The sequence below is a fragment of the Leptonotus elevatus genome, chromosome 12 (genome assembly GCF_054856555.1).
Source record: "Leptonotus elevatus isolate MCC_2025b chromosome 12, RoL_Lele_1.0, whole genome shotgun sequence".
In the NCBI taxonomy this organism is placed as follows: Eukaryota; Metazoa; Chordata; class Actinopteri; order Syngnathiformes; family Syngnathidae; genus Leptonotus; species Leptonotus elevatus.
Window position 1 is genome coordinate 12,993,536 of NC_141250.1, and position 26,732 is coordinate 13,020,267.

General features: G+C 41.6%; 3 protein-coding genes across 4 annotated transcripts; 2 read left to right on the top strand and 1 right to left on the bottom strand.

Annotated features, from left to right (window-relative positions):
* The first annotated feature begins 23 nt into the window (after positions 1-23).
* Positions 24-2,995, top strand: LOC147164625 (protein arginine N-methyltransferase 2-like). The gene is given in 5 exon segments (XM_086092017.1): positions 24-399; positions 488-624; positions 1,496-1,532; positions 1,534-1,659; positions 1,744-2,995. Coding segments are annotated over 5 exon segments (537 nt in total). The 5' UTR covers positions 24-195; the 3' UTR covers positions 1,777-2,995.
* Positions 2,205-8,115, bottom strand: LOC147164626 (uncharacterized). The gene is made up of 4 exons (XM_086092016.1): positions 7,995-8,115; positions 7,526-7,598; positions 5,236-5,338; positions 2,205-4,226 (listed from the first exon to the last, which is right to left on the bottom strand). The coding sequence occupies exon 4, from the start codon at positions 4,219-4,221 to the stop codon at positions 3,253-3,255; it is 969 nt and encodes a 322-aa protein (XP_085948142.1). The 5' UTR covers positions 4,222-4,226; positions 5,236-5,338; positions 7,526-7,598; positions 7,995-8,115; the 3' UTR covers positions 2,205-3,252.
* On the top strand, positions 6,360-25,743 carry sacs2 (sacsin molecular chaperone 2). 2 transcript variants are annotated; one of them, XM_086092014.1, is made up of 8 exons: positions 6,360-6,370; positions 9,257-9,302; positions 9,884-9,971; positions 10,371-10,482; positions 12,120-12,266; positions 12,346-13,771; positions 14,264-14,352; positions 14,418-25,743. In XM_086092014.1, the coding sequence occupies exons 2-8, from the start codon at positions 9,274-9,276 to the stop codon at positions 25,151-25,153; spliced, it is 12,627 nt and encodes a 4,208-aa protein (XP_085948140.1). In that variant the 5' UTR covers positions 6,360-6,370; positions 9,257-9,273; the 3' UTR covers positions 25,154-25,743. The 2 variants fall into 2 exon arrangements, with proteins under 2 accessions (XP_085948140.1, XP_085948138.1); XM_086092012.1 differs by having other exon boundaries at positions 6,362-9,302.
* The last annotated feature ends 989 nt before the right edge of the window (positions 25,744-26,732 follow it).

Below are 26,732 nucleotides of genomic sequence, written 5' to 3' on the forward strand. Positions count from 1 at the left end.
ATAAATTCATTTTCTCGCAAATTTGACACTATAATTGTGGAAATATTTTTTCTCTCACAAATGTGCCACTTTATGTCGCAAATATTTTTTTCTCACAGTTTTGTTTTCTTGTATTTTTTGTTTTTTATTTCTCACAAATTTGCCACTTTATAATGTCACAAATATGTATTTTTTTTCTCACAAATTTGCCACTTAATGTCGCAAATCTTTTTTTTGTTGTCGGAAATATGTGAGTTTCCTCCAAATGACGTCATGCCTTCTTCCTGCAGGCCTCTCACACTGCAGGAGTTCTTTGGCAAGCCCAAGTTCAGCCACTTGATGGAGCCAGGCGACCGCCTCGCCCCTCCTGATGACGTCATCTACTTGGATATGCACACGCTGCAGGTGGCAGACCTGGAGGTACATCATCCAATCAGTCATCTTTCATTCTTACAGTTAGTCCCTTGCGAAATGTTATAATGCGTAGGACTGTTGTTTCATTTCTAAGGAAATGCAGGGCGAGTTTCAGTTTCACCTGGAAAAGTCTGGCGTGTTCCACGGCTTCACCGCCTGGTTCAGTGTTTACTTCAAGAGCCTGGAAGAGGGGGGCGCGCCAGTAGAGTTGAACACCGGACCTGACTCAGAGTATAAATTATCTATCCATTTATTGTTGCATTTTAAAGTGGAACCTTTGAAGTCGAACGCACCAAAATTTCAATATGGGTGGAAATCAAAACTTATTCGCAGCTCAGGAAGCATTTAAAGCAGGTGTGGGCAAACTATGGCCGACAGGCCACATACGGCTGGGAATGGCTCCAACACACCCTTAACCCTAATGAAGATATTTTATTTTTACATTTTAACAGTCAGGTTGAATATAGAATTTACGGTTACTGGTACATATTTGTGAAGCAACCACAAAGCACAAGATGTAAAATACTTACGGCAAGATCTAATAAACATATTGCACCGCACTCACCTTCCTTCCATGTCAGTCATGATGATAGTCAATATTTGTATGAAGAAAAAAAAAACACTTCTAGGTCATACATGTAAAACAATTTGAAGAAAAACAACATTCCGTCAGACAGTTAATACTTGTATTACAGTTAAGAATGTTGAAATATTAAAGTCAACCCCAAAAAAATATTCTATGCAGCCCCACTTGCCTAAATATGGTATTCTGGTTATTATTGCGTTAGTGTAATACGAGTTAAGCAGCAAAACCCAGCAGTTTTTATCCATATCAGAAGGCGGCCATTTTGCCACTTGTTATCGAGTGAAAATAAAAATCTCAGAACTCAGGTAACAACCAATCACAGCTCAGCTTCAGTAAACAGGTGAGCTGTGATTGGAGCTGAGCATATGTGATGTCATTTTCAGTCCTGTCGCATTAATACTGTTAAGGTTTTGTGATGGTCATGGCCCTTCAGGTTTTAAGGCAACCCCCCCCCCCCCCCCCTTTCACTCAGAAGGCAACCATTCGCACGGTCTTCAATTAAGGTCTCGGTTCCAGGCCGACACACTGGAAGCAGACTCTGATCATGCTGGACGAACGAGCCCGTCAGCGTTAACGCCGCAGATTGCATTTGTGGAAGCGTTATTCTGCGAAGGAATCCCACCTGGAGGCGCCACTTGACTGTCACCCTTCACTGGGACGTCAGCGGCCACACACAGGAGGCAAATTAGTCATCTACAGCGTAGCATCAATAAGATAGTGGAGCTACATGAATATGATGATGCGCTTCCATTTCTGATCTTTAGGTCGGTACAAAGAGCTTCCCCATGTGGCGCTGACAGCTTCTCACCATCTGGAACGACATTTTCCATGCTGACTTTCTGGGTCTTTTCTGGGCTTTCACTTGTGACTGATACTGACCACTGGGACGAAGAATTTTTCTCCGCGACATTTTCAGTGACAATATACAAGTGGTTTGGACCATATGCACAGGTTACACTTTTTTGTTTAAAAAAGGAAAAAAATAATTTAATAATTTCCCCAGTGCATTTCAATGGGTGTCAATTATACATGGGTTTTCACTATTCACTGACCACACCGGCTCCATCTCTTCATGAATAGCAACACTAAAGGTATTTAGAAATTCTCCACTGCACAGACCACAACCCATATGTAATGCATCAGGTACTCCATCACAAAATCATGCAGAATGAAACAATATTGTCATCAGTAAGGGGGTGGGCAATAAATTGAAAAAACACCAATATCGCAGAGACATGCAATAAGTTTGTATGCTTTTATCTGAATTTTACCAGTCAGATCACCATCCAATAGTTGATCATTATCTTGGGAAATTACAATTAATTAACTAAGAATACATTGAGCTCGCTTATTTTGCCACATGAAAAAGCATTATTCTTTCATTAGATAATAATGTTTTCATTTATTTAGGTTTAATATCGATATCCCAATATTCAACAACTATATGGCATGTTTTTCCAATATCGTGCAGCCCTAGTCATCAGTAATTTGAGCTTTTCTTATCCATGCATGTTTTTTTGGGGCTTGCATCTTGGGAGGTTGCTTGGTAGGCTTGTGATTAGCATGTTTGCCTCACTTTTCTGAGGTTTAAATCTCAGCTCAGACCTTCCTCAGGGCCAACATTCCAGAAACGTCCATTAGGTCTATTGAAGCTGCTCATAGATGTCAATGAGGGTTTCGAAATGGTCATCGTTTTGCATCTCAATTCATCCGAATATCATAGAAAAGTCCATTTATTTCTGTAGTGAATTAAAAAAGTCAAAGTCATACACAGTACTATCATTAACTCATTCACTGCCATTGACGGCTGTAGACGTAAAAAATTCATTTGAACCATTTCCATTTAACATTTTTTTCCCACTTTTGTTAACAAGAGTATGAAAACCTAGGAAAAAATTATTGTACATTTAGAACAGATTTAAAATGTGTGATTAATCGTGAGTTAACTAGTGAAGTCATGCGATTAATTACAATAAAAAAATAATAATCGCCTGGCGCCCCTAATTTTTAATAACCTTTAAAAAAAAATTTTTTTTTTAAAAAGTCTAGGATTTCATACTCTAGTCAACAAAAGTGGGGAAAAAATGTTAAACTAATAGAAATAGTTAAAATGATTTTTTGACGTTTATAGCCGTCAATGGCAGTGATAACTAATTTCAATTTAGCTTATTATGCACTATTCTAAACGTAATGTGGGAAATCTTTCACTATGTGAATTGAACCAATGACATAAATGAAGCTTTCCACAATATTGCAATAAAGATGCCATAAAGTCACAATTTGACCCCGGACACCATAGTGACCTCAGTGGGTGCCAACTGAGCGACCTCCAGAGGCCGCGGCGGCTTTGACAGCGGGATGAACAACGGGGGTTTGACCACACTGTCGTCGTCGTCGCTTTTTCCCCCTTTCTGCCTCAGATGTTTATCGCAGTGACTGATAAACGTATCCAGCTTGGCAAAGGTCTTGTTGCACACTTTGCAGTGATAAGGCCGCAGCCCCTTTTCGAGGCGGACGTGCAGTCTGATGTAGGACGACCTAATGAAGGTGCGGCAGCAGACGCCGCACTTAAGGTCGCTCACGCTGGAGTCAGGTTGAGGTGCAGGCGAGGGCGCCGCCGCGTTCCCCTGCCGGGCCGACTCTTCGGCCTTGTGAGGGAACAGCGGCGGCACAGAGTTGAAAGTCTGGCCGCGCTCGTCACACTTGTGGGCCGGCTCGCCCGTGTGAATTCGGGCGTGCGAGAGCAGGCCCGACTTTTGCGTGAAGGCCTTGTCACAGTTGGAACACTTGAAGGGTTTCTCACCTGTGTGAATTCGCCAGTGGGTCTTGAGATGTGCGGCCCGCACGAATGTCTTGCTGCACTCGGGGCATTTAAAGGGCCTGTTGCCGCTGTGGATGACCTGGTGGGCCACCAGGTGAGAGTTCTGGTGGAAGTACTTGCCACAGATGCCGCAATGGAACCTCCTCTCCTTGTTGTGGGAGGCCAGGTGTAGGGTCAAGTGAGCGGAGGACATGAAGGTTTTTCCGCACAGTTTGCAGCTGTGCGGCTCTATGCGGACGCCCCCCTGGGCCTGCCCTTCGCTGAGGGGGTTGCCATCTTGCCGGCAGGACGGACATCCGGACGCAGCGTCAGGTTTGTCCGTTGGTTTGGTTTGATCTGATTGCGGGAGACGGAAGCTGTGTCCGCACTTGGAGCACTGCTGCTGCTGCTGATTATTTTCTGGGCTGCTTTTCTCCTGCATGCTGTCTACAAACAGCAGAGACACATTTCATCAACATGCATGTTAGGTCTGCTGTGAAAAAGTCAAGGCTAGGGTGTTAGGTCGGACCCAGCACCAGCACATCATATTTTGTGGCTCAGTAAAAGTGTGCCTACTTAAGTTGTTCTCCATTACCCATAATGCTTTCATTTACACCGCGGATGACCTCTACCGTGCATGTGCGTCACAGACATGACATCCAGCCAGCGGGAGAAGCGCGAGATGAGGCAGTCTTCGATAGAAAAACAGCGCGCCAAATAAATGACTTGTCGACTAGTAATATTAATTGTTGATGATTTTGATCGTCAACGTCGTCGTGACTAATCTTGGCAGCCCTAATACTAATTAAGGCCCAGTTCTTAAATTCATGGCTTCAATGCCCTTTATTTCACCAAATCCAAATTTGAATTATAGTGTACTGTTTATATTTGGTTGTCACCATTTTTATGACTTCTGATTTCAAACTCAATTTGTTGTTGAAACTGTCTATGATAATTAAATGTATGTATACTGTGTATAACACTATGATGAGGGGATTATAATTTTGTTATTTTCACAGTCAAAAAGCTGGGAGCCTGGAACGGGTTCTAGCGTTCGAGGTTCTCGCCACTGACCCGAATGAGGACAAAGCGCTGGAATGGCTAAACACTGCAGAGGAGTTCCAGCACCACTGTGAACAAGTAGAACTACACCCTCAATAAATTAAGTGTTCTTCAATTAAAACTAAAACAATGTAGAATTGTTATCTTAATAAAGGCTTTCGGGATCTCATTTATACCGCATGGGTGTACTTAATAAATTGGCCAGCGACGAAGACATCATTCATGCAGCGTGAAGCTCGTCTAAAAGAAAGGAGCCTTAAGCTTGTGAGTCGACTAGAAATCAATCTGAAGCGCACAGAAACAACAAAAACAAGCTTACCACCCCATGCTAAAAGCTATTACCTTAACTTCAATACGCGTCAAAATGAGCATTTTTTACATTCATTGTACATACCAATATCAACGAGCACCGAGGACACTGTCCGGCTACCCTGCGGCAGCAGAGTGAGACAGTCACGTGGCTGCGCTACGCACGGGGAGACAGCACCACCTACAGGCTGGAGGTATAAAGGACACTTCAATATCAAGAACGCAATACGGTCTTTTTATTTTTACAATATACAGTATTTAATGGACATTTCAAAATACTAAACACATACAACTCCCCTTAAGCCCACTTCAAACGCTTAAAATATTTTGTATATATTGCATTTTTCTTTTAATAGAGCATTGATTAGGAATGTTCAATACCACTTTTTTTCAGACTGATACCAGTACAAGTATTCATTCTTCGAGTACTCACCAATACCGAGTACCGCTACCTCTACAGTGCCACAAAATATTGTGAAGAAAGACCTTTCTTTTCTGGCGCAGACGATGTTTCGCCTCCATGAGAACCCGACACCTTCAAATAAGACCGCATAGCTGCTCTTTTATAACCATCATTATCTTACAGCTTGAATCATTTTCTTTTCTTCATCTACGTGCAAATTTAAAATAGAGACAATTAGAATGATAGTACATTCAAGTTTGATTAACATTTGCACCTTGTACCGGTATTCCTGACGTGTTACGATGGTGCATCTTAAATTGAAGGCGATACTGTGGCTTTGAAATTTTTAGGAAAAAGCACTGTGAAAATAGCAAATTAGTGCTAAAGATTATTTATTGAAAGTTTATATTTTACGTTTTATAATTGTATTCATATAAAGCGTTTTTGCTTTGATCCACTAGCATGTAATTAATTTCAAAGTATCACATTTACAAGTCAAGTCGAGTTTGTTTATATATCCCTTAATCACATGTGTCTCAAAGGGCTTTACATGCCCACAGTTACAAAAAGTAATCCTTCCAGATTAGGAGGAATTGATATATCAATCGATCATAGTCTACCCCCTTGTGCTTATGATCATTTTCACTCACACCAGCAGTGATGTGATGGGTTTCGTTTTTGCAGAAAAGAAAAGTTAGCGGGCTAGTGAAAGGAGGGGACAAAAACCCGTCGACGTGACATCACTACACCCGGAGCCTTTAAATATGACAGCAGCGAGAAAAGCATCAGATCAGCCAGGAAAAGGAGCATGACTGCGGTAATGTTCATTTTCTTCTTCTTATGATTATTATCACCATCATCTGATATGTATTAGGTATTTAGAAACTCATAATACTCAAGATTTCACTACTCAAGATCATCACGATTTTTCACTCTACTTCCGCTTTTTTTAAATTTTATTTTACTTTTAATTGTGTACTATAATTTGTAGTTAGTCAAACCTTGAAGTTGACGTTTTCCATATCAGATGTCTAGTTGTACCCTACAAGGGTTACTGCATATATATATATAAAAAATATATAGAAATATATACATATACTGGGTGACTCAACGATTGAACAAATTATTGGCAGAGTATACGCAGCTATCGCATCCAACTATATTATTTCCAGGATCAACACATTTTACAAACCGTTAATATATTGCTACAAATTGACGGAGAATAACTAAGAACTATAAAACAGCAACAAAAAATAAAAGGAACAGCCAATTGTAAAATATCATGCAACACACCATTACGAAAGCATAAACACAAATGTGTCTACTGTTACTATTTTCCGAGTATTTGTGTGTTAAATGTTTTATTGTCTGCGCCACAGTTTTATTTGCTCTTTGGAACTGCAGTTTCATGATTGCCGAGTTATATTTCGTCCCTCCCGACCGCTGACCCCTCCCTCTGCCAGAGGGACGACTTTTTCAGTTTCGTTTCTCTTAAAATGGCAACTTTCATTTTGGCGCAGCAGCGCTACCCGTGGATTTCTCGAGTACTACATGAATTACTTTCACAAGCGTTGTACATAAGAAGACGTTGCGTGATTGTGACCAAGCTTATAACTCTATTTACTTATATAGAGGCTTGGGCAATTCAGGCCCAGAAAGTAAAAACCCTGCCACAGATTGGCTTTAGCCACAAGTGCTTCTACGTAACTAGCAGGTAAACGAGCTCATAGAAGCACCTGTTGAGTAGAAAAATATGATTATTATTATATTTAATAATTATAATATCTACTGGATCTTTTTGCTTAATTTGAATTTCACAAGCACAATATTAATCAGACAAGTGGGGCGCATACAACATATTGTAAAGAAGCTAGATATAAAACCTATGTTGAAATTACAAACTTCAAAGGTTTATTACATAGAATTGAGAGAGAAAAAAATGTAAATGTAGTCAAATGAAAAAACAGCTTACGCTTCCACTTTATCATCAAACGGTAGTTTCTCCTTTAATTTTCCAGAGATCTTCTCCTTTGCCTGATGATATCCTGCAAAAATTTTGCCTGATGACACTGGAGTAAGCAACTACTCAATAAATTATAATATTTGAAATAAAATGATTAAATACAGAGGATAAAGGGTTGAGGTTGAAATACCTGGAGCGGCTTAAAGATCCACTCGCAGTAAAAACGTTTTGTTTTCATTTTATTATGATAGTAAGAGTACAGATGCTTGAATATAATGTTAGTCAAATACAAGTAGCTGAGTACTGTCCACTTTTTATTTTACAGGTACAAGCTATTGATCGTATGTTTACACTGGTAGGCTTCAAATCTTGAAATACAAATCGTGACTTCAATGTGTTCAGTTTTCGTGACAACAACATGAGATGAGCTAGCTAGCTAGCACCGGATTACGAGCTATGTTCGTACAATAAATCTTACCTTCATACTAAAACTTATTTCTTTCTGCCCACTTGGAGTGCTCTGCATGTCAACCAACGTTTAAACTGTTCCACACGGTGTTCGTATATTGAACCATGTTGACATTTTCACGCCTGGGACGTCCTCTTCTTCCAAAATGACGCGTAAACTAGTGTAGCTACTCTGTTTGGAATTGCGGATTTATGGGCGTGGTCGTTCGCTCAACCAATGAGGTTGAGCTTTAGCCCGCCCAAATCCTCCAGAGCCCGCCCTCTTCTTCTACGAGTACAAATCACGGCGCTCTACAAGTACAAATTAGTTTTGCTCCATTTGTAGCGCGACAAATGGGGCAAAACTCACGTCACTGAACAGCAGCAGAAAACCCACTTGTGACTCCTAGTGGCGACTTCTTTGACTACAAGTTGTCATTTCTACAGGTACAAATCGCAACTTTTACAGATACAAATTTATAGTTTTTGTACAGGTACAATTTTTTTTTGTACAGATACAAATCATGACTTTTACAGGTACAAATTTGTTTTTACAGATACAAATTTGTTTTACACATACACATTTTTTTTTTACAGGTACAAATTTCTTTTACAGACACAAACTTTTTTTTTACAGGCACACATTTTTTTTACAGATACAAATTACGACTTTTACAGATACAAATTTAGACTTTTTTCTACAGGTACAAATTTTTTGCACAAGTTAGTTTTGCACCAAATTTACCTCCATAGAAAATGATGATGATAATGGGACCGGGAATGCTAAGCACTGAACAGCAGCAGAAAAAACACTTGTGGCTCCTAGTGGCGACTTCTTTGACTACAAGTTGTCATTTCTACAGGTACAAATCACAACTTTTACAGATACAAATTTATAGTTTTTGTACAGGTACAAAATTTTTTTTGTACAGATACAAATCATGACTTTTACAGGTACAAATTTGTTTTTACAGATACAAATTTGTTTTTACAGATACAAATTTGTTTTACACATACACATTTTTTTTTTACAGGTACAAATTTCTTTTACAGACACAAATTTTTTTTACAGGCACACATTTTTTTTACAGATACAAATCACGACTTTTACAGATACAAATTTAGACTTTTTTCTACAGGTACAATTTTTTTTGCACAAGTTAGTTTTGCACCAAATTTACCTCCATAATTTTCCCTTATCCCCTTGCATCAGGCTTAACCTAATTTTTACACACACAAAGTTTTCCATAAAAAAAAAAATTGCGCCAATGTGTTACCGTGACTTTCTTACAGAAGCCACTCAAAGAAAGATGAGCATGAGCGCCAAGAAAAAAACACGGTAAGTGGTTCGTGTTTGAACCTTTTAACGAGCGATGATGTCATGATTGTTGCAAAGCACTCTATACGTTACGCATAACAAGGTGTCCAATCAGGTTTGCTCTGATGCCTTTCCGATGCTGCTCATCAAGGCCGTAGAATTAAATCTAGGATTTAGAGAAAAATCTCCAATTTAACATGAGAAAATATTATTGCAAATAAGTGTAAGTGCTTAATATAAAAAAGATGCTTTGATTTATGAATTACTTTTCTCTATGAAAAATAAAGCTGTCACTGCTGCTTTAATTTTTTTATTTAGTTTGCACTTGGGCCCAGTCCATTATGCTGACCCTGGTTGTCATGGTAACGCCAAGCCTTGCTTGCACACCCCGCAGTAGAGTGAGGATAGGATGAGCACTGGTTTAATTGCGTGAGACGGGGCAACTCCCCAAACTTGGCTGCTGTGAACAAAATTGTTTGCTGAGAGAGCAAGTGTTGTCTAATTTTTGATCCCCGAGGCAGACATTTTCCCCTAGAAACTGTTTCAATTGATGGAAAAATAATTTCATATGTATCAATTGAATTTTATTTTGTTGGGCGAAGGACTTCCTTCGGGGCCACAGCGCCACCCTTCATTGACTATCTGAAAGACATCCTACGTCGGTATCCAGACGGTGGACAAATTTTGAAGGTGGGTCTTATCAAAATCGACATTAGAAATAGTCATTTGATCAGTTTTTATTTTGTAGCACATCACATTCCAAATCATTATGGAAAATACGTTTTCTCAGATTTTCCTAAATATTCAATGCAAATGAACCTGCATCATTTTCAAGTCATCAACCGTTCGACAATATGAGAACAATATTTTGTTTTCAAAAATATTAAAACTTTTAAAATTATTTTGCTAAAATGTAACTAGACCTGTTAAGATGTTTTTGATTGCAAAAAGCTTTTAATTCAGTAAATATGACCTACTGTTGAAAATTCAACAAATGACTATTTTCAGTTCTTCGCAACCTATAAAAATTCTTAAAACTTAAAACTGATTGATTGCTGTTATTTTTTTATATATATTTTTTTAAACCAGGAGCTGATTCAAAATGCAGATGACGCTCAAGCCACCAAAGTGACTTTCATCCATGACGAGAGAAGCTACGGAACTAAAAGTCTTTGGACGGACGCTTTGGGACGATTCCAAGGTAACCACGAAGCAGAAGCTCACAGTTCACTGCGGTTCTCTATTTGTGTGACATGATTGCAGATCTTTTCTGAGAATTTTTGGTCATATTTCAAATTTGAATGACAGATCGCTCCGCTGTATTGTAAAGTGGCCAATATTTGCAGCATTTTCTCTAATGAATTCAGTGATAATTTGTAGTGATTATACACAACCACTCGCTCCTTTTTTTGCGCTTGGCAATGCACTATATGCCACGGAGGAAGCGGGACTTCCGGCTTCCGGGTTTTCACTCCTCAACTTTGTTTCCGTTTCGGGTTTGTGACGTGTGGGCTGCGTCCCAGTACTTGCGATTCCGCCTTTGTGCCCCTCGGTTGCACGTTCCCGTCAATGGGTGCGAGGCTGCGAGTGTGTAGTGTCTGTCTCAGAGTCCGAAGCATTTCAGATAGCCGAGGCGCGCGCCCGCTGATGAGCGGGCGCGCGCGGTTAGGGGGGGCGTAGGGGTGGGGGTGCGAGTGTTGGAACGCAGCCAGCAGTGCTGATGTGTAAAACCCGGAAGTCTGTGGCATCTACCCCATAGTGCAAGCTTCAGGTTGCTTCTTAAACCACTTTTCATGTCATAATCAGAATCCGCTAGACAGTAGCATTATATGCAAGGAACGTTTTTCTTTCTTTCTTTGCGGAGCAGTTTTGCGAATCAATGATTTAATTTGAGGAGCAAATACTAACTTATATTTTTCTTTTTGGCAGGTAAATACCAGGGACCTGTAGTGTGTATAAGAATATGACAATACAGCAAATGAACATTGGGTTTTCTTGTTTTATATAATCAAGAGTCTTAAATTCACAATGTACAGTATATAACAGCAAACGGTATACCTATTCTTGTCTAGAAGCAAAGCTCAATAAATTAGATTTTATGTAATTTGAGAACATTTATTGTGCAGACCTCAAAAGTCAAAAGCAAAAAAAAAAAAAAACTAATAATATTACTGATATTGTAAATATTTTATACATCATTTATTCATTTTCTGAACCGCTTTTATTGATATATTTTTCAGGTTATAAACTACCATTACTCCTGGCTGACATACGGCGTAGCGTAGCATAGCGTAATTCATTTCCGGTTCAGTTTAAAAAGTAAACTTTCTTGTCATAGTCCAAACACTTACTAATTTGCTATTTGTTGGATGTTGTCCGCTTCAGCACTGTTCCAGCCAAATGTCTGTGAAAAGTGGACTCTATCACCTTAAGCACTTCATTTTGGTGTTAAACGTGCTAGCCGTTTTAAGTCTTACTATAAGTTAGCTTCGCAATTAGCATGGCTTCTCTGTCTTGCCTTCGTGAGAACGATACTTGTCATATATGTAGTTTATTTGGCGCCATGGAGGTGATAATGAATGACTCAGGAGCGAGTCTGCAACATATTCAGCCACACTAGCTTGTTGCTAGCTTAGCCGAATTTGCCTCGATGGTCGACCGCCTACAGTCCGTGCATTTTTTTGAGCCAAAATATCACATCTGATTTTTGCATAAGACAACTCAAGAGTTTTTTTGCATACTTTCAGGCCCTTTTTGTGCATATGCAACCTTTACCAAGTCATGTCATTAATTCACAGATAAAGCCCCTCACTGATACCCCCCGTTATTTTCACATAGGACCTGCTCTGTACAGCTACAACAACGCGCCATTTACTGATGAAGACTGGGAAGGAATTCAGGCTGTCGGGAGGAGCGTCAAGCGCAATGACCCCACCACAGTCGGGAGATTTGGGATAGGTTTTAACTCGGTTTACCATATAACAGGTAAAAGCCCTTGTTAGATGTTCTGCGGAAATGCTCTGTGGAGCTTTTTGTGACAAGTTTATTTTCTTCACATGAACAGATGTCCCAAGTATATTCAGCTCTGGCTACCTTGGCATTTTTGATCCCCAAGAAAACATATTTGGAGAGAGACAAGGCGGTTTCCGTTGGTCGCTGGACGACACGGGGCACCAAGAAGCTCTGATGACTAGTGAGGATCAGTTCCAACCCTTTCGGGACATTGTTACGCTCATAAGCGGACAAGAGTGGTCCAAAGTCATTACAGAAGATCAGCACTTTGATGGGACAATTTTTAGATTCCCTTTGCGCGCAGAGGCATCGGACATTTCGGATAATTTGTACAACACGGACAAGGTTGTTGAGCTTTTCGATAGCTTCATTGGAGATGCGGACTTGAGCCTGCTGTTTTTGAAAAACGTTACCACGGTGACCTTGTTGCATATTGACGTCCATGGTTCTGTGAGCACAAGACTTGAAGTCAAGTCCTCGACTTCCACTGATGTTGTTTTGGAGCCCCAAGTCAAGACCGACATCGAGGGTTCGAGCATACTCAAAGTGTTGACCATCAATTCCGAAGAGCACAACGAAACAAAGTGGCTCGTGACAACGTGTACCATGAAGGAAGGAAATGTTGAGGAATTGGATACCCTCGCACAAAAGTTGAGCTTTGTCCCACAAGTTGACTTGGCGTTCGCTTGCGGTGAGACGAGGGCCGCCAGCGGCGGCCGATTGAGCTGCTTTCTCCCGCTACCGAACAACGAAAGCAACAAGACTGGACTGCCAGTCAATGTCAACGCCTGCTTTGGACTCACAGATAACAGGAGACACATCAAGTGGCAGGAGGAAGATCAGCTACACGACGAACACGCCGTGTGGAATGAATTGCTGATGAAGGCGGTGCTGCCACAAGCGTACAAAATGATCATTCAAGACGCCGTCAGACTTGCTCAAAAGGCTTTTCTCCCCGTGTCTTCTGTGTATGATCTGTGGCCGGATCTTGACCAGATTCAACACAAGGACAAATGGCACGCCATTGCCGTAGATGTCCTTCATCAGTTGTTCCAAGAAAATGCGGCGGTGCTGTCCCTCGCCAGAGATGAAAGAAAGTTTATCAGTACATTGGAAGCTGTGTTCCCCTGTACTGGCCCAACGAGCCCTGGCACACTGGCTGCCATTCGAAGAACTTTGCTTTCCTGTGGAGAGAATCTTGTAACTTTACCGAGCAATGTTGCAAGAGCCATAAAAACTGTTCACGAAAACAGCCTTACATATGTGACGCCAGCATTCCTCAGGAAGGTTCTTCATAGGGTTGACATGCGCAACGTGTCCAGAGATGACAAACTGTGTCTTCTGGAGTATATCCTGAGTGATAGGAATTACAGGGATCTCCGAAATCTTGAGCTTCTCCCACTCAGTGATGGCTCTTTTAGAGCTTTCACGGACAAAGAGGAGGACACTGCCTTGATGGACAGCAAAGAATTTCCAAGGTAATTTAGGACTGTGCCTCTGAAAAGATGGAGGGCTAATTGATAAGAATGCAGAATTGTGGATTAATAGTCTTGTCTCATTTGAGTCCAAATGGAGCGCACTTACGTGTGTGACCAGCAGGGGCACTATTGATTTAGTCTCAACTGGTTAGTGGCCAACAATTGAGCCACATGGCAAATAAATATATTAGATTTTCACATGCCATTAAAAATCACCCAAAAATGATTGGTAATTTTACTTCAATGATGAAGGATAGTTAACAAATGCTTGCATGACAAGGGTAAAAAAATAATAATCTTAAATTCAAACCTTTACAAAGATAATAGTTTTGATTGACACTCTCAGAGAGGCATATCTGGTTGTAGTTTGCGTCATAGTTAGTGGTGTAGAATTACACTGCATCAGTTTTTGTTTACCATAATGTTAGATATCATCATATGTGTCCGTTTACTCTTTATTGATAGTGAAGAAAATTTCTGTATTCTCTGCAGAGTCTTACTTCCATTTTGCAAACACCTATTCATCCCGGATGATTTAAGCCTGGACTGCACTGCCCACTTGAAACAACTGGCTCGTGAAAGTAAGAAATTCATCTTTTTTCATCTTTCCAATGCACATATTTATATTTTTGTTGTCTCTCCCCAGAATTATTCAAGATAAAGAACATAAATGCAGATGAGGTGGCACAGTACACCAGGATGTATTTGCCCGAGGACTGGAAAGGGACGGACACAGCACTCGTTGCTTGGGACGTCAAAAAACATCAGCATCCACCTTTGGATTGGCTCCACGAATTCTGGAAGTTCCTCAACGCTCACTTTACAAAATTAAGCTGTTTCATTGACATTCCATTGATACCAGTGAGTCCCCTTTCTTCCAGTCAGTCTTTACTACTTGCTAAACTGAATCCAAACACGACTCTTTTTTTCCACCAAAGAAGGCAGTTCAGCTTGCCGGATAAAATAGCCGAGTTGTTGGAAAAAGTTGGTGGTACAGTGGTGAGGGGAAATGAATGGCTTAAGCATGACGACCTTGATTCCTTTGTGCTGTGTCCATCTCCAAGAAATGTTGTGACTATCTTGATGAATGTCGAGTATCAGCATCTCGTCAGAGAACTCCAGACCACGTGTCCCGGCACTCGAGAAAAATTGAAGGAATATCTCTCTTGTCTGGATTCTCTCTCCAATAGCGAGAAGGATCTCCTCTCAAAGGTGCCTCTGTTTCAAAATACAAAAGACGCGCTTCTGCCAGCACACTCAAAAAAGGCCATTCTTTTGGGTTGCGGTCCAAAAGTACCAAAAGAACTACCAATGCCTGAATCAATACTGCAATCTACTACTGAGGCTGATCGCAGACTCCTGCAATTGCTCAACATTAATCTTTTGGACACAGCTCAAGCAGCCCATCTACTGGTTGATAAAATTGAGGCCAAAGTATGCAGCAAAAATGACACTGAAAAGATCATGACTTGGATTTTACAACATGGCATTATCCTTTTCTCCCAAAATAAGACCTTAAAACACCGCTGTCAAGAATTAAGCTTCATGGAAGCAAATGGAGTGCTAAAAAAGACCTCACACTTCCTTCATCCAAGAGTTCCAATTTTCAAAGTCGTTTTTGACGCTGATTTCTTCCCCCCTTCTTCATACTTGCAAACAGAACAGATGCTTGAAAGCCTCACAGATGTGGGCATGCTAAAGAGAGAAGCGGATGTGTCTCCTGAGCACTTGCTGCACGCTGCTGAGGTGATCAGCAAGTTGCAACCTAATTCGCAGACTTTCAGCAGAGCTCAGGCGCTCTTAAACATGATCGATGCTCACAGTCTCCTGCCTAAGTTTTCTGATGCACAGCTTCACCGCCTCAAAATGCTGAAATGGATTCCATGTGCTAATCCTGGTAATAACACCGACAAGATTTCTCTCTTCTGCCCGCAGGAAATAAGACACTCTCAGTATGAGGATATTGTTGGGCATGTAATGCCACTAATTGGAAGCCTGAGTGACGGAGTTAGCCACAAACTTGGTCTCAAATGCTTGCCCAAACCAAAGAATGTGAAAGACAATTTGTTTGCGTTGATTGCAAACATAAACAAAATAGATGATCCTGACACAAATGGAGATTTCCAAAGGAAGTTGCATAGCATTTACAAACACATGCAGGATCACACTTCTGACTTTGCAACTTTAATGGATAGGAACATGTGTTGGCTGTGGTGCGGTGACCAGTTTGTATCTCCACGGGATTTGGTTGTAGACTACCCACATAATCTAGATCTGAGCTCATGGGTGAAGAAATTACCAAAGGAATTTCTACCATACAAGAAGCTCCTGAAGGAGTTTGGTCTGAGGTCATTGCTTTCAGAGTGTGACATTGTTGGGATTCTCCATTCCATCATGAAAACCATTGAAGGAAGACAGCCACCAACCGCAAAGCTCTCCGAGATTAAAGCCTCCATAGAAATTGTCAAATGGATATGGAGGGAGAAGACGGTGGTTCGGGAGGACATACCAGTGCCCGTCATCACACAAGAGGGTCGGTATACCCTTAAATCACTGTCGAGGGCTGTTTTCTGTGATTTGAGCAAAAAAAGTTTGGAGGGGCTTCTATACAGCAAGGATGAAGTGCATGTCCTACACGAAGAGATTCCAAAAGCTGCTGCTGAATGGTTGAACATCCAGTTCCTTAGTACACACATCCTCGACCCGGAGCTTGTGGGGATTGAGCAGAGTGGACAATTCGAGCCCATAACAATGAGGATTAAAAACATTCTCAAAGAGTATGATGAAGAAAGTGATGTTTTCAAAGAGCTCATTCAAAATGCTGAAGATGCCGGAGCAGATGCTTGTAAATTCTTGGTGGATTTCAGAGTACACAAGAATCCCCCTGAATTTCTCATAGATCCTGGCATGACCCTTTGTCAGGGCCCTTGCCTTTGGGCATTCAATAATGAGAAGTTCACATCTAAGGATTGGGAGAATATTGTGAGAGTGGGCTCTGCCTCTAAAGAACACACGGTGGGAAAAATTGGCAAGTTTGGACTTGGATTCAACACTGTGTATCATGTGACAGACGTTCCTTCAGTCCTAAGTGGAAACACGCTCCTTATACTTGATCCGAATGTGACTCACCTTAAAAAGATCATCAGAAACAAATCAAATCCTGGAATCAAGTTGGACCTCTCCCACAAACGGCACTTTCAATGTTTCCCTGGTCAATTTGGACCATACGAAAACATTTTTGGTTGTAGTTTCACCACACAAAGTCCCCCACACCCTTACCAGGGTACTCTCATCAAACTTCCTTTCCGAACCAAGGAAGAGGCTCTAGAGTCAGAGATAAGCACCAAAGTATATGACGAACACGATATTGTCTCTTTTCAACAAGACTTTACAAACAATTCTCAAATGCATATCCTGTTCCTGAAGAACATTAACACATTGTCTTTGCAAACTATCTCAAAACATGCAGCAACTCCTCCAAGAAAGGAAGAAATACAAACCATCCTCACTGTCGCCAAAACTACTCTGAGTGCAATCAGAATTTCAGACAAGAGTCAGATTCAAGCTGAAAAATTATTGCTGAAACACAGTGAGAATTGCAAAGACGTTATTGACTGCTGTACTGCCAACATTGTCCAAATAAGCAGTGAACAATCTGGTAGCAGACAAAGTCAGTCATGGCTCGTGCACAACTGCTTTGGGACAAACCAGTCTTTAAAAATGGCCCTGAAACCGGGCAAGCAAGTCAAGTTCTCCTTGCCGATTGGGGGAATAGCCGTGCCTTTGCAAGATGATCCAGAAAGTGGAACATTTTCCACACCGGAAACCAAGCTATCTGGTCAGGCATTTTGCTTCCTCCCGCTTGCCATTCACACCGGTCTCCCAGTCAACATCAATGGAACATTTGCTGTAACAAGTAACCGTAAAGGTCTGTGGGAAAGTGGGGTGAAGCATGACTGGAACAAAGCGCTTCTTCAGGATCCCATAGTCACAGCATATGTTGCAGCACTTTTGGTATTAAAGGACATGTCGGAAAATGGACAAATGAAAAGTTACTCTTATCACACCTTTTGGCCTGATAGAGAAAAAGTTAATGACACATTCAAACCTTTGGTTGATGTGTTTTACGCCGCCCTCACCGATCACCACATTGCCCCTGAGGTCTTCTGCGATGGCAAAAAATGGTGTTCAGTGAACAATGCCATATTTTTACATGAAAGTATTGAAGAAGATGAAACGATCCATCCATTTGTACTGCAGGTCTGCCAGAAACACATCAAAGAACCAAACCATGTTGTTTCTCTTCCACTCTGGTTGAGAAACAGTTTCAAACAGGGTGGCCTTGAGAAGGTTTTGCAGGAGAAAACATGGAGTTGGGCGAGGTTTTATCAAGATGTGGTGTTTGAGAACCTTGCCACCTTGGATGCTGAGAGTAGAGATACTCTTTTGTTACATGCCATTGACCTTAACTCAGAGGAAATTGACCATCTACTTGTCAAGTATCCATGCATCCCCACAATGGATGGACACCTCCAGCATATCAAGAAACTTGTAAATCCATCAGGCAAACTGGCTTGTCTTTTTGAAGACGAGAAGGGGAGATTGCTTGGGGGTACGGTCAGTGACTTCTGCTCCCCAAGGAGGATTAAACGTCTACTGGAGCTTGGAATGGCAAATGATCATCTTTCACTGGAGGCTATTGTTGAGAAAGCAGAAACAATCAAAACCCTTTGGGGGACTGACCCAAAAAAACCATATGGATATTTGAAGTGCCTTCTTGAATTCATGAAGGATCACATGAATGACAAAGACTCCTGCCACTGGCAAACTTTACGAATGACCCAATTTCTCCCAGCATATGTCTGCTGCGGTACAAAGGCAGTTCTGAAAAGGCCAGTTGACATTTTCAGTGAAAAATGCTCACTGCTCGTTGACAAAACGCAACCTGTGCTGGATCATTCTGGCCTGAACATACATGTTATTGATCCTATCCTACAAATACTAGGGGTTCGTGACACTCCAGTACTTGACATGGTGCTCCAGCAGTTGCAAACAACACAGAAGCAATCACAATCCACGGGCAAATCCGAGCTTCACACGATTGCCTATGCATGCTACAGTTTTCTGGATAGCTGCCTTCGTGACTCAAAGACATCAACATTCATTTCTCAGTGGGCTAATTCATTCCCATTCATTTTTGACGGAGACACATTTGTCAACGTGAACCGTGTAGCTGTCAAAGAGCAATTTGATGCAAAGCCCTATCTCCATGTACTTCCACTTGCCTTTGCTAGTTTCCGGAATCTCTGGCAGAGTCTAGGTGTTAATGACACATTCACTCTCCAGCAGTTTCTTAATGTGCTTCAGGAAGTCCATTTGAAACACGGAGACAAACCCTTGACAAAGAATGATCTGAAAATTTGTCTCACAATTTTAAACAGAGGCATATACTCTGCCAACGAAAGCACAAGCGACTGTTTCATACCCAATCAACATGGGGTTTTGGAACCTGCCTCCCAGCTTTGTTTTAATGACAGCCCATGGATGCCAGTTACCAAGGATGTTACACTTTGCCACAAGGATATCCCACGCGCTATGGCACTCCATTTTGGAATCAAAACAACCAGACATCATATTCTGCAAAGCCATGTAGTTGAAAACCGTTTACCACATTCTTTTCAGTTTGAACAGAAAGAGCCACTGACTGTTAGAATTAAAAACATAATTTCTGCTTATCCATCAAAAAAGGATATCCTCAAAGAGCTCATCCAAAATGCTGATGATGCAGAGGCCACGGAAATTCATTTTGTTTGGGATAAACGACAGCACAGCACTAAAAAAACCTTTGGAGAGAAATGGAACAAGCTACAGGGCCCTGCGCTTTGCGTTTTCAACAACCGTGTGTTTTCAGACGAAGACCTGGATGGCATTCAGCAGCTGGGAACTGGAGGAAAGCGTCATAATCCAGGGAAGATTGGAAAATATGGACTTGGATTCACTTCTGTTTACCATCTGACTGATTGCCCCTCATTCGTCACTGGAGATGGCTTACTATGCATTTCAGATCCCAATCAAAATTACATTGAAAGCGACCATGAGTATGGGCAGGCACCGGGTATAGGCTATGAGCTAAGTGACTTGTTCAAGGAGATGTACAAAGATGTTTACAAATCTTATCTTCCAGACAAATTTCCCCTTAGAGACGGAACCATGATTAGATTGCCTCTAAGGACTCCCACCATGGCAGAGATCTCAAAAATATCGCAACAGGAAGTCACTGAGCATGACTTGAGAGGCTTCTGTAATGCCCTAGCTAAGGACCCTGAAGGGCTCATCCTGTTCCTGAAAAATATTTGCAAAGTCGAAGTCCATGAAATCAATGATCAGTCAGATGAAATGAAAACAATCTTTACAGTAGAAAAAAGAACACACCAAACAGCAGAATACTCAGCAATTTATGAAACAATGATTTCAACCTCAGACAAAAGACAAAGTAAATGGATCATTGCTGAGCAGTTTAGCACATCACAGTCCAGTGATGGAGAAGGAAAACATCCAAGAGCATCAGTAGCAGCTCTTGTGAACTCAAAACGACTACACAGCGACAGTGTTTTCAAAGGAGAAGCTTTTTGTGTACTTCCTCTACCAGGCACCACTGGTCTACCGGTGCATATCAATGGAGACTTTGAGGTTGATTTTTCCAGGAGAGGCCTTTGGAAAGAAGACGACCTGAGTAGTCGGAAAGTAGACCGGAACGAATCTTTGAAAAACAATGTCATCGCGCCGCTATATGCAGACCTTCTTCATTACATCAGCCAAACCAATCTAGTGAAGACTGTTAAACGTGATCAAATAATGTTAAGTTTTTCTATATCATACTTGTGTTTCTGGCCAACAGTGTCTGAAGATGTTGGTCAGGAATGGCATGAAATGATACATGAGGTGTACAGATCAATAAGCAAAAGAGGCCTTGATGTTATTCCCGTGTTGAGGTGCACAAACCAAGTAATTACTAAAAAGCCATTGAAAACCACCACTAGCTACTCCATTGAGTGGCGAGATGCAAGAGAAACCACAACAACGACTGCACCCTACTTGGAGGAATCATCCAGTGGAGAGATAAATCCGATTTTGAGGGACCTCGGCATGAATTTGGTTCCCTTCTCCAATGAAATGAAGAGGATATGGGATGGTTTCAAAACTGCTGGCATTGCCGTACAAGATGTAAATCCTTCTAGTGTGCGGACCTTCTTGAGAGCAAAGGCGGTCCACATTCCAAAGCAAACCAGCAATGAGTTACCACTGCCTGTAAATGACACGCTAATTCAAAATCCTAAAAGATGCTCTATGCTCCTTCATTTCTGTCTAAGTGATATCTGCCTGAATGAGATCACAAGTGAGGATTCTGCTTTACTCAACGGGCTTCCTCTTCTCCTCACAGCAGATAGTGTTCTGAGGGTGTTTGACAACAAATCACCCAAGCTGATATCCCAGTACAGTAGTCTGTTCAGTGGGTATGAGCACAAGTTTGTACATTATGAGACAAACAGTGAGTTTTTCAAGGAGCTACGAGCCCTGAGTCTCGCCAGCAAGTTTACAGTTCATGATGCTTACGAATATTTGATTCCGCTGATTACACAGAATCTTCACAAGTGTGAGCTTGACCCACAGCGTGGTCTTTATGTTCCAAATAAGAAAACGCTGGACTGGATGCAATTGCTGTGGAAGTTCTTATTAAGTCATGTAAAAACCAAAAGTCCAAGTGATATAAAAACCAAAAGTCCAAGTGATAATCAACATTTGTCATTAACTGATGTAAAGGAGCTCTTTGGTGACTTTTGCATTTTACCTGTTGTGTGCCCAAGGTCAAAAAAGGAACTCCTACAAAAAATGAAAGACATAACCAGTGTAATTTTCAACAATTCAGACACTGATTTATCTGAAATCCTGTTCAAACTCGGTTTCATGAGGCTTAATTTTTACTTCTTCATTGAGGCTAACCGTCACAAATCTTCACTTCTTCTACCCGAACTGTTGAATGTGAATGACAAACCATCTGTGCTGAACCAAGTCGTCCTTATAAACCACTCAGAATTTGACCATCTTTCTTCAGATGACATGAAAGAACTTCAAAACTTCCTGCAGTCCGGAAAGTCCATAATGTGTCCAGCATATCAGAGCAAGCTCCGGTCGCTGCCAGTATTTGAAACAATACACGGCAATCGAGTAAGGATTGATGGCCAAGAAAAGGTTTACATCCTCGACATAAGCACAAAGTCACTGGGTCAATTCCCAGACTTGTTCAAACCTCCTGACAACAGCATTTTTCTCAAAAACAATCCTGAGAACATGAGTGTGTCTCAAACTTTGAACATTCAGACCTTGAATGATCTGCAGTATTTCATGGAGATCACTCTGGCTGTGGTGCGTAAACTCTCGGAGCGTCAGAAGCTTCAGTGCCTCAAACTGTTACTCTCACTGCAATATCATGTCAGCTATCTTCAGCAGAAGTCCGCCATAATTTCCGAACTGGAAACGGTACCAATGATTGGCAATGCTGAGGGGCAAGTGGTACCAGTCTCGTACTACTATGATGACACAGTTGCCTTGTATCATAAAATGTTGCCCAAAGAACAGTTTGTCCCTGAGAGAGTTTGGGCTGAGTTGTGCGAAGGACCCACATTCAAAGAACGAGCACGGCAATTACTCCAAGAACTTGGAATGAAGCATGTTGTGTCCGAAGATGATATCGTACGCTTTGCAAAGCAGGTAGAGTCGGAAGCTGAGGCAAATGGTCACTGCGAGGAGCTGCAACAGAAATCCACCCTAGTTCTCGAAGAAGCCTTGAGTGTTGCAAGTGATAAGAACACATTGCTGGACAGCATAACCAACATAAAGTTCATTTTCCCTGTCAAAATTAAAAAAGAATTGTGTGATTATCATTTGCCTTTTGCGCCAGAGACCACTGCCGTTCAAATCAACGGCTCGTTTATTGGAAGTAATGACATGGCTCAAGAACTGGTTTGGTCTTCAATGCCAATCATACATCTACCAATAAGAAGGACGGAGGATCTGAAAAGGATTAAGCAAGCGGGAGCTCATGATCGACTGCCTGCAAATTGTGTAACCAGAAACATGATAAATGTCTGCCAGTCACCTTGTGAAACGGATATTCAGATCAAAACCCGCGCAAGTGTGTTTCGAAAGTCTTATGCCTACTTGCAAAAGATGGATTTTGACAGCCGATCACTGAAAGGTGTCCCGCTCGTGTTAGTTGAAAAAGATACAAAAGTGGTGAGAATGGACAATGTTGCTCTTTCACTCCCCCATGAACGCGACTTTAGGCCATATTTGTACGGAATTCCAAAAATGGACGGTGGGTTTTGGCCATTCTTTAAGAAAGTTGGCGTGAAGGAATTACCGACTGCAGTGCAATACTGTAATGTTCTGGCAGCAGTCAACGCTGATTCCAGTGCCAAAACTCAACTCAACCAAAACCAGACAAATACAGCTCAACGTGCTGTGGAGCAGTTATTTTGGTTGCTTAAAAAGAAGCCCAACCAGTCTCTTCTGGACTCTGTTAAGACTTTGTACCTACCTGCTGTAGATGGAAAACTCTACCCATCACGGGGACTGTACTTCAACAACACGGCGTTTGACGCCCAACGGTTGGAAGCATCACTGGACAAAGATTTCCTGTTACTTGAGAAACTCAGTACATGTCATTTGGGCAAAGACATCTACGAGCACTGGCGACTGCTGGATTTGCTGCCCCAAAGACTCCAACCTAAAAAGCTGTCACAGGTCACTGAAGAAAGATTTGTGGAATCGCACATGCAAATTTGTGAACTTAATCAGGCCTGTGAATTTCGCGACTGGTTTGAGAAACACATGACCTCCAGTGAATTCACACATGGACTAATATGTCTTATAAGACACTCGTCAAAAGGCAAAATAACCCAAGAGGAGGCGGCAAACCTGTGCAAGAAAATATTCGGCAGCATAGAGATTGTGTGTTGCACCAGCCTGAAGACGGAGCTGTGGCTCAAAGACCGAGCTCTGCAGAACACGGCTTGCGAGGTTGACGTTTTTGTCCAACAAGTTGAAAGCGGTTGCGTCTTTTACATGAAACACAACGACACCATGGTCCCAAAGGTCATAAATGACGTGAACATGAGGTTGACAAAAGTGATCAACTCTTTGTTAGGTCACAGAATTTTGATAGAGCACCTTCCGGTTCTCGGCCATCTCCTCGTGTGTGACAATCTGGAAGATGTTCGTAAAACTCTGGCCAATAATGAAATCCACGACAGTGTTGATGTCACAAGTTTAGTGACCAGCCCGCAGGCCCCGAAAGGCGAAATTCCAGAGGAGTGGCACGATTCCTTAGACATGAATGTCCTCAACAACTTTGAAGAGGGAGAATATGTATCTTACTTTGTTGACAACAAGTACATTTATGCAGTTATTGTGGAGGTGCTACCTCCACAATCTGGACCTTACTCACAGAGGTACAAAATAAGAATTGAAGATGAGATCATTGAAGTCAGTACTGCAGACCTGTACCAGTTCAAATCTGAAGGCATGCCACAACCAGAGTTCGACGAACCCAGTGAAGCCACCGGTATGAACTTGCAAGTAGCGGCATACCAACACTCTTCAAGAAATTTACCGGCAACTTTTGAAGATGCAGTGGAGGAAATTGACCAAAGTTTGGTCGAGATTTGGACTCTTCCACAGGGGGAGAGGATAAAATATGGCAAACGACTGTACCTCAAATGGCACCATGTCAAAAACCCTCAGTGCCACTATGTTACAAAGGCAGTCAAATACGTGAAGAGCAGAACTTGCGTCTCATTCGAACACTTCTACGAGCAATGGGATGACGAGGCTTTGCACCACAGAAGTGGCCGAGAACGAGTTTTCCGACAATGCCATTCCTACAACTTTTGGGATGTAAACAAATATGTTCCAAAGCCCAAAAGAAGGGAGGCCCAACGATGGTGTCGGCAGGCCCGCTGTGACCTCAACGCTGCGCACAGTGAAAGCGATGGCGGGAGCGCAGAGTGGTGTCTGTTCAAAGTCCACCAGGCAGTGGAAAAATCCCTCATTGCTGTCGAGTACAGAACAAACGGCAAATGTCTCGGCGGCACAATTTCAGCCTTGGCTGGAAAAGTCTCGTCCTACAGCCCCATGCTAAGAGACCTGCCTCAGAGTGTGGCCGTGATGCGGGCCCTTGGCGTGTGTGCTAAAAAGACGCAATATCCCAACTGCCATCCTTTCCCTCGCATTCCAAATGAAAGCTTCCTTCTTGCCAATCTGGGTGCGGCATTGGTCACAGCAACTGAGCTTCTGGATGTAGTAGAAACATATGTGGAGTGAATGTACACTACATACACCATTTTACTGTACACCTTTACGTTTTTCAATTCAGTGGACCAATCCTGTTCAATACTAGTGTTAAGTTAACCCAGTTGGGTTTGGTTGCGTTCCTTTCGGCATGGGCCAAGATTAAGGCGGCTACGTTTTGTATGGCTGCAGTAATGCTATTATGCTTTAATTGTCACATTGCTATCTTCAATGGCTGTCTTATGTGTAACACTGCAATGTTGAGTTATATGTATTTGGATTGAGATTAGATGTACAATATATAAATAATGGGTGGTTAAATTGAGAACAGTTGTAATTCTTGTAGCCATTCACATTCATGTTTGAAGCATCTGACAAATGCGAGTGTTCTTTAGCACACTTACTGAAAGCTTTGCTTTGCTTTGCTTGTTTGCACTAAATCATCTTTTGAAGAAGAAAAAAGACCAAGGTAGTTTATTTTAAAACGTGTTCCTCTCTAGGAAGTAAAAAGTAAACAACCTCTGATATATGTGATCCTGACTGTGTTCATGATTAACCAATCATATTCAAGCAAAAATATTAAAGTGCCTGTGGTTAACACCAAATAAAATTCAGATGTTCTAGTAGGCTTTTCCTGTCATTATTTGTTTCTAGAAGCCTGAAGGTTTTGTGCTAACACTGACTTCCGTTTCAAACTGTTTATAATTCCTGCCACCTTGACTAAGGCCACAGTTCCAGCTGAATGATAAACAGCCCCACTATGGCGCTCTTTTGATAAGCATGGCTTCAACCTTCGCATAGTCTCAGCCTGGTCGGAAATGTTTTGACTTCAAAGGAATCTTTTTCCAACCAGCAACATTTCTTTTCCGTCACCAGGACCCGGCTGCTCAAAGAACATATACAACATGGGGGTGCAAGTAATACTTACTCCATGTAGTAAAATTCTTTTGTCATTATGGGCGCTCACTCCTGTCAATTTTTTGTTTTTAAATGTTAAATGGTAGTGAGATGTGGGCCAGTGTCCCAAAACAGATAGTTTGACCACAGCAATGTTAAGTTAAAATTGTTATTTTATTCATTAAGAAATCGTGTTATGAAAAATAATGACACCTTACCTTATAATGGACAAAATGTATTTCCACGTTAACACACGTGACATCTTTGCAGTCACCTGCGCAGAACGGTCCTCTGCTACTTTGTTTGCTTCCCGTTCATTTGTCCTATAAAAAGACCAACTTTATGTGTATCCTTTTCCTCGCAATCTCGAGTCCATCTCAAGATTGTTTGCGAGGGACAATTTTCACACATTTAACAGATTCAGTCTTTGCGTTACGTCTCCCTGCGTCGCGTCCATTAGTCGTTTACATCAAACCTGTACATACTTGCAGCATGCTCAAGGCCCGTTTCTGAGGCAAAGAAGCAAAAAAACAAAAACAAAACAAAATTCACGGGAATCGAGTCACATGCAACGTAGGCTATCTATCACTCGACCTTTTGGCACTGGAAACAAAAGTTGTGAACATTGTGCATCAAACTGCCTTTTGTCCATTAACGCACACATTTATCATAGTTGGTAGTATGGACAAGAAAGTATACTACACGCAAAAAGTTC